This window comes from Salminus brasiliensis, chromosome 2, assembly GCF_030463535.1.
Source record: "Salminus brasiliensis chromosome 2, fSalBra1.hap2, whole genome shotgun sequence".
Lineage (NCBI taxonomy): Eukaryota > Metazoa > Chordata > Actinopteri > Characiformes > Bryconidae > Salminus > Salminus brasiliensis.
Genome location: NC_132879.1, coordinates 56,201,107 through 56,209,716, shown reverse-complemented (window position 1 = coordinate 56,209,716; position 8,610 = coordinate 56,201,107). Strand labels below are relative to the sequence as shown.

General features: G+C 51.6%; 1 protein-coding gene across 1 annotated transcript; it reads right to left on the bottom strand.

The window, feature by feature from the left end:
- Positions 1 to 995: 995 nt before the first annotated feature.
- On the bottom strand, positions 996 to 3,543 carry LOC140549524 (shaker-related potassium channel tsha2-like). The gene has a single exon (XM_072673237.1). It carries the CDS (start codon positions 3,067 to 3,069, stop codon positions 1,591 to 1,593), a length of 1,479 nt encoding a protein of 492 aa, XP_072529338.1. The 5' UTR covers positions 3,070 to 3,543; the 3' UTR covers positions 996 to 1,590.
- Positions 3,544 to 8,610: the final 5,067 nt, after the last annotated feature.

The following is an 8,610-nucleotide window of genomic DNA, read 5'->3' as shown; positions in this document are numbered from 1 at the left end:
TCAGTTTCACTACTAAGGAGCCCAGTCTGACGACAGTGTTCTTGTAGGTTCCCACCATCAGACACACACACTGCAATGTTAGTAAGGGGGTCTCTAGCTGCCAAATACATAAGCTCTACTCGTCTCGTCTCCTTTTGGATCTACATTACTTTAGTCGGCGTTATGAAGCAGCACGGTTACAAGCAACAACCCACCTCTGCTGTTTTGCACTTTACCAAAAAAAAAAATACAACAATAATTTAAGGCAACAAAACTGCCTGATGTCAAGAGATCCTCCAGAACAGTCTGGAAGGTTGCTATAGAAACGCTTTTTTAAATTTTTTTTTGCCCCCTCTCACTTTCCTCTCTGTTCACTAGATGGCGCTCTTGTTTCAGAAACATTGTCCAACCAGCCCACAGGTCGAAGGCGCGGATGTTCTTTAACTAAGTTCAAGCATCTTCTCCAGTAAACCGGCCGAACCAACCAAAACAAGCCCTGCGTCAAGATGAACAGCAGTGAACAGCTACGGCTGTTCTGGGCACCTGGTGCTTTTTCTTTCTTTTCTTTTTTTTGGGTGTAGCTGGAGAACAGCAACGATTAAGGATGGGCCTGGGAACAGGCTGGTGGAGAATGAGGTGTAAACGAGAAGGAGCGTCTCTAACCAGATGTCTGGCCAGGGGGACTCATTGCCATGTGTGACGGACTGAAGGTGCTCAGATGGGGGCAATTAGATGGTTGGATGATGGATCTCATGAGCTAGTTGCATTACTGGGGATTATTACAAAGCTGATGCTAATGGATGATGATAGTGACGAAGATGAGGATGATGATGATGATGATGATGTGAATTTGCCAAATCTGCCCATTGGAAGGTGCACTGACCTTTACCATCTCAGCCATGACAAATCAGTGACCACCTAAGACGGGGGCACCTTGGCTCTCCTAGTGGCCACGTAATTGCAATGCCCTCAGGAAGAAGAAGTCAAATAAAAACCAGAGTGTGTATATGTATAAGTGTGTGTGTGTGTGTGTGTGTGTGTGTTAGATATATTGGTCCTATCATCTCGCTTAGGCAAATCATATGTAAACTTTGAACCCCACGAAAAAACGAGGCTAATTATAGTAATGGTAATTACTAAGAGTACACGAGTAAAGTGCCAGACATCTCCTGCCAGGTTGGGCTGCTCGGCTGCTCCATCGTATTCGTTTCTATGTATATCCGACTACATATAGGTGTGTATTGTCCCCCTGTCCCCGTCCCTGTCCCCGTCTCCAACCCCCCACCTTGTGATACCAATGGCCGCCGATACGGAAGACGAGTTTGGAGAAAACAAGAGAAACGAACAGAAACCAAAAAGCAAGACGATCCACTTCCACGTCCCGTTCAGCCCTGCTGCGACACACGCCCGGACACCAGAGCTCAGCCAAATGGACCCAAGCTGGAGCGCAAAGAGAGGCAGGAGGGATGGACAAATTGAGGCAGCTGTGCCTCCGGTGCGGGGACACACTCTGTTGTTGTTGTTGTTTTGATTTGTTTGTTTGTTTGTTTGTCTGTCTGTCTTTTTTCTCTCTGTTTTTTTTTTCTCTGCTTCCCCTCAACCGTCCCAACGTCACACGTCGGTGAGCTTCCCCATGTACGCCTTGTGAGGGCTGCAGTTCGTGTACTTGACGGAGTCCGCGTCGTCCGAGTCGCCGTACTCCGACTTGGAGAGGGAAGGCCTGCTGGCGCTCTTCCTGAGCTCGCCAAACGACGACAACGACTGCTGCTGCTGCTGCTGCTGCTGACCGCAGGTCACGTGTGTGTACTGCAACTGCTCCTCGTGCTCCGTCTCCCTGTGGTAGAAGTAGTTGAAGTTGGACACGATGACCGGCACCGGCAGCGCGATGGTCAGCACGCCGGCGATGGCGCACAGGGAGCCCACGATTTTGCCCCCGATTGTCACAGGGCACATGTCCCCGTAGCCCACGGTGGTCATGGAGACCACGGCCCACCAGAAGGCGTCCGGGATGCTGCTGAAGCCAGACGCCGGGTCGTCGGTCTCGGCGAAGTAGACGGCGCTGGAGAACAGGATGACCCCGATGAAGAGGAAGAAGATGAGCAGGCCCAGCTCACGCATGCTGGCCTGCAGGGTCTTGCCGAGGATCTGCAGGCCTTTGGAGTGGCGCGACAGCTTGAAGATGCGGAACACCCTGACCAGTCGGATGACCCTGAGGATGGCCAGAGACATGGCCTGCTGCCCACCGTTGCCCTGGTGTTCGGCCAGCTCCAGGCCGAGCGTGATGAAGTAGGGCATGATGGCCACGATGTCGATGGTGTTCATGATGTTCCTGAAGAAGGCCGCCTTGCTCGGGCATGCCAGGAAGCGCACCAGCAGCTCGAAGGAGAACCACACGATGCACAGGGTCTCCACCACGAAGAAGGGGTCAGTGAAGGGGTTGGGGGGCGGTGGCAGCGGCGAGTCGGCGCGTCCCGTCGCGTTCCAGGCCGCCCGCTCTTCCTCGCGCGCCTTCCCGTCCTCCCGGAACTCAGGCAGAGTCTCCAGGCAGAAGATGACGATGGAGATGAGGATCACCAGCACGGAGACGATGGCGATGGCCCGAGCCGGGCTGGAGCTCTCCGGGTACTCGAAGAGGAGCCAGACCTGTCGCTGGAACTCGTTCTCAGGCAGAGGCCGTTCCTCCTCCTTGATGAAGCCCTCGTCCTCCTTGAAGTTGTCGATGACCTCCTCGCCTAACTCGTAGAAGCGGATCTCCTCCATGAAGACGTCCACCGGCACGTTGACGGGCCTCCGCAGCCTGCCGCCCGACTGGTAGTAGTAGAGGATGGCGTCGAAGCTGGGCCGGTTGCGGTCGAAGAAGTACTCGTTCCTCAGCGGGTCGAAGAAGCGCATCCTCTTCCTCGGGTCACCCAGCAAGGTGGACGGGAACTGCGCCAGCGTCTTGAGCTGCGTCTCGAAGCGCAAGCCCGAGATGTTGATGACCACGCGTTCGCAGCACTCCTGGTCAGCTCTCTCGGGCTCATGGGCATCCGGGGACAGGGCAGCCAGTGCCACGGTCTCGTCGAGGTTCTCCGCGGGCACCACGGTCATCTTTGTGCCCCCCACCCCTCCACCCCCCTCCCCAACCCCCAGAGGGCAACGCGCACCGGCGCGCCTGTTCTATTGCACCCTCACCGCGCCTCGCGCGCGCGTGTCTCGCGTTTACCCCTCCGTGTGCGCCCTCCTGGAGAAGGGGGAGGGGATGGGGGGGCAACAACGGGTAAGTCCGAGTTTCCCCAGGCGCGCGCCTCTGTCTCTCTCTCTCTCTCGCCTTCTCTTTCTCTCGGGCTCGCGCTCGTCCGCTCCTTCGCGCGTCACTCTCGCTTTCGCGCTCGCGTGGCTCTTCGTGTTGTCCTTCTCTTGCGCATTCTTTACTCCTTCACAGGTGGCTCGCGCGCTTTTATCCCCCCCTTCCTTTTGTTGCCGTTTGCTTTTTCTTTTGTTTTTCTTTCTTTCTTTGATCTTTCTCTCTCTCTCTCGCGCGCGCTCTTTCTCTCACTCTCTCTTTTCTACCCCCACCCTCGTTTCCCTCCCTCCGCACGCGGGCTGTCTGGAACCGCTGGCACGCTCGCGCCTTTTTAAAGCAGGCGTCTCGCCCTCCCCGCGCCGTGACGTGGAAGCACACACACACACACACACACACACACACACATAGAGAGAGAACGAGAGAGACAGACACACACGCACGCACGCGCGCGCGCACACACACACACACACACGCACGCACGCTCGCGCGCGCGCGCTTTAGATTTTTTCCTCCTGTTTACCTGAAGAAAGAGACCAGAATCCAGGTGGGCTTCAGAACAAAGGCGGCTCGTGCGACAAACCTGTGGCTCTGACCCTCCAAAATACACCATAAACACAAACACAAGCCTACATGACACCTCCACACACACACACACACACACACACACAAGCAGCCTGCAGCTGTCAGAAACGGTGCATTTGTCCAGTTCTGACGTACATATGACCTCAGCAAACGTTTATAAACACTTAATATCAGGTTTACATCTGTTATAACCAGGCTAAGTGTCACGTGGGCTCGTGAACGCAGCCCCTCAGCTTCAACGGTGCTGCCAGACAACGTCATAAGAACGTCCAGCTACGTTTTTACACATTTCCAGAAATTGCGTGTGACGTCATATAGGTACGTTGTTTTTTTTTTTGTTTTTTTGTTGTTGTTTTTTTTTTGCACACCGTGTCCCAGTCAGACACCAGACTAACACTAACACCAGCCTTACTGCTACACCCTGCGGACACACAGCCACACTGATGTCTAGGCCTGTCACACTGTAACCTTTCCGACGTATCTACGATATGTGCACATGACCTCAATCGAATTTGCTGACCTCTGTGTCTGTGTTCGCGAGGAGAGCCAGTATGTCGACGGTATATCGTATGGGTTTACTGTAGCTACTGTTTATTAATGTAGGATTATTAAACATGGTTAATATTTCAGTTCCAGCGGCAGAATATTTCTAATAGACTCTAAACGTCGTAAACAAATCGGTATATTATCGTCTAAGCATAAAATGCTCTGAAAATGAGGCCTAATTCATTTCACACTGTGTGTGTTGGGCTGTGTGTGTGTGTGTTGGGCTGTGTGTGTGTGTGTTGGGCTGTGTATGTGTTGGGCTGTGTGTGTGTGTGTTGGGCTGTGTATGTGTGTGTGTTGGGCTGTGTGTGTGTGTGTTGGGCTGTGTATGTGTGTGTGTTGGGCTGTGTGTGTGTGTGTTGGGCTGTGTGTGTGTGTGTTGGGCTGTGTATGTGTTGGGCTGTGTGTGTGTGTGTTGGGCTGTGTATGTGTGTGTGTTGGGCTGTGTGTGTGTGTGTGTTGGGCTGTGTGTGTGTGTTGGGCTGTGTGTGTGTGTGTGTTGGGCTGTGTGTGTGTGTGTTGGGCTGTGTGTGTGTTGGGCTGTGTATGTGTGTGTTGGGCTGTGTGTGTTGGGCTGTGTATGTGTGTGTGTGCTGGGCTGTGTATTTATGTGTGTTGGGCTGTGTGTGTGTGTGCTGGACTGTGTATTTGTGTGTGTGTGTGTTGGGCTGTGTATTTATGTGTGTTGGGCTGTGTGTGTTGGGCTGTGTATGTGTGTGTGCGCTGGGCTGTGTATTTATGTGTGTTGGGCTGTGTGTGTGTGTGCTGGACTGTGTATTTGTGTGTGTGTGTGTTGGGCTGTGTATTTATGTGTGTTGGGCTGTGTGTGTGTTGGGCTGTGTGTGTGCTGGGCTGTGTATGTGTGTTCTGTTGGGCTGTGTATGTGTGTGTGTGCTGGGCTGTGTATTTATGTGTGTTGGGCTGTGTGTGTGTGTGCTGGGCTGTGTATTTATGTGTGTGTGTGTTGGGCTGTGTGTGTGTGTGCTGGACTGTGTATGTGTGTTCTGTTGGGCTGTGTGTGTTGGGCTGTGTATGTGTGTGTGTGTGTGTGTTGGGCTGTGTGTGCTGGACTGTGTATGTGTGTGTGTGTTGGGCTGTGTGTTTGTGTGTGTGTGTTGGGCTGTGTGTTTGTGTGTGTGTGTTGGGCTGTGTGTTTGTGTGTGTTGGGTTGTGTATTTATGTGTGTGTGTGTGTGTGTTGGGCTGTGTGTGTGTGTGTGCTGGGCTGTGTATGTGTGTTGGGCTGTGTGTGTGTGTGTGTGTGTTGGGCTGTGTATGTGTGTGTGTGTGTGTGTGTGTTGGGCTGTGTATGTGTGTGTGTGTGTGTGTGTGTGTTGGGCTGTGTGTGTGTGTGTGTGTGTTGGGCTGTGTGTGTGTGTGTGTGTTGGGCTGTGTGTGTGTGTGTGTTGGGCTGTGTATGTGTGTGTGTTGCTCAAATGCCATGCAAGAGTTTGCAAACCAGCCCCCTGAGCAGACCCCCACAGTACCTCAGAGAGACCTGCAGTTGTTGACCTCATTGTGGATCACCCGTGTGTACCTCAGTGTGAAGGGCGGTTCCGCGGAGGGAAAGGTCCACATTTCCACTCGGCTCGGTTCTGTTTCGCCTCGTCACGACGGGCCACGTTGTTTTTTGTTTCCCACCCGTATTCCGGCAAGTCCCGCCTCCGCTGTTCCAATTGGCTGCTCACAACCAAATCCAGCCAATTCATCGCAGGTGGCGGGAAACTACTGGCCAATCGCTGCATGGCATACGAGTAACTACCAGCCAATCGCAGAGCAGGCGTGAGGAAAACTGCGAGCTAATGTTTCTGAGCAGGAGGCGGGGTTTGCCTGAAAACGGGTGGGAAAACAAAAACCTCCACCTCAGCTGTTCTGACTGGCTGTGTTTCTCCCTGGAATGTGTTTCAACAGCCGTTTTGCTGCGATTTCAGCCTGATCTTCTGTTGGTTTGCTTCATATCCAAATATATCTCATGAAACAGAGATGAAGCAACAGTTGATCGAGGCGAGAGAGAGAGGGAGAGGGAGAGAGAGGGAGAGGGAGAGTTGTGGGCCAAGTAGAAAAGAGTGACGTAAAGGCTGAAAATAGCTATTTTTTTCCTTCTTGGGCCCAGAGAGCTTTCTTTTCCCATGGACTACCACCGACAGCAGCTGCAAAAAAAAGGAAAGCTGGAATACAGAAATATCCCTTTACATTTCCAACGCATAGTCGCATACTGTCTCCTCCAGAGAGGGAAAGTTACGCAAGTGTTGCTCATAAAAAGTGGTCGTACGCAAAGTAGAGAGCCGTCCTGTTCATCGTGTTGTAAGAAGAGTTGCTTAAATCTGAGGAAAGCGGTCATTTTTATCAATAATCATAATGCCATCATTGGCAATTATAATCGTCATTGTCATAAACCAGCATAGGGTATGTTTTTGTTTGAGTTTGATGGTCAACCTGACCAATCTTGACCATACTGGTTGACCAAGCATCACCAATGGTTGACCAGCATGATGAAGAATGATTTAGGTTTAGCTGGTCTACAAGCATGACCAAGCAACCTGACCAAGCTAGACCAGCAGTCTGACCACGTTTGTCCATGCAAGACCAGCATCACCAATGGCCGTCCATCATGACCAAGCATGATTGTTCAGCTAAACCACCAAGTACACAAAGCTTGGCCATGCTGGTCAACCAGCAAGACCGGCATCACCAAAGGTTGACCAGTATGACCAAGCATGATGGTTCAGCTGGTCTGTAGGCATGATGAACCTGACCAGGCTAGACCACCAGTCTGACCAAGCTTGGCCATGCTGGTTGATCAGCATAACCAGCGTCCAGCATGACTAAGCACATTGACCACTAGCATAAACAGCATGCTCAAGCTGGTCAACCAGCAAGACTGGCTTCACTAATGGTTGACCAGCATGACAGAGCATGATGGTTCAGCTGGTCTGTAGGCATGATGAACCTGACCAAGCTAGACCACCAGTCTGACCAAGCTTGGCCATGCTGGTTGATCAGCATCACCAATGACGAAGCATGATGGTTCAGCTGGTCTCTAAGCATGATGACTACTAGTCTGACCAAGCTTGTCCATTCAAGACCAGTATCATCAATGGCCGACCAGCATGACCAAGCATGATGGTCCAGCTGGTCTGTAAGCATGATGAACCTGACCAAGCTAGACCACCAGTCTGACCAAGCTTGATCATGCTGGTTGATCAGCATAACCAGCGTCCAGCATGATTAAGCACATTGACCACTAGCATAAACAGCATGCTCAAGCTGGTCAAGGGTCAGCGATGGGACCAGGAGGGGTTAAACATGGGCTCAATCTGGGTTGTAGACTGCATACATTAGGCCTAGATGGGGCCCATGTGAGGTTAAGGTGGGCTGTAATGATGGGGCCCATTTGGGAACCCCAACTGGGTTCCTGTAAAAATGCATGTAGAAACCCACTCAGACACCTGGAACCCACCTAGCCCACATTCCACCCATGTGAGCCTAATATAAGCATATTGGCTGGGATGTGGCTTGCAGATTTGGGGAATAAAGCCCATTATTAGGTAGATATTAGAGAATGAGCTGGTTCCAGGTGCTTTATAGAACCAAAAGTGGTTCTTCTATGGCACCTCTAAAAGAACCATAATGGTGTAGACCTAGGTCATCACTCATGCTCAAGTTTTTATTGGCTCTCTTTCTGTCAGTCTACCCCCTCTTCTCCAGCCGGCATGTGGCCGTCCGTCTGTGGCCCTGCTTGCCCCATAACAATCACGCTTATGGCTAGACCACTACTTCAGGCCATAAATGCCATAGCGGGATGATTTACTGGCCGCCCTCATTGACCCCCCGTACACACATCACATGCTTCACTCTGATTAAACAGACCAGTCCGGTTCATTCTAGACTACATACTAGACGCTACACTGGTCACATTAAAGCATTGGATTCTTCTTGATTTCAGTGTGAATAAATTGATTCCATATGAATAAAACATTCTGCCAATCCAGACAATTGCTCAATGCTCAGAGGCACGTATGCCAAACACTGACGTTCATCAAGTGTTTAAATGGCTTTGAAGGGACCTGTGCCTTCTTCAACTTTCGACTGGCCCACCCTAGAGGATAAGCAGCAGTCTGAGGCTGATTCAGCCAATCCTACAACCACAACAACCGGCCTTAAACCTCTGGAGTCCGAAATCTTGGCCAGAAATGTTAACAGTGCGCTTTGTGAGCG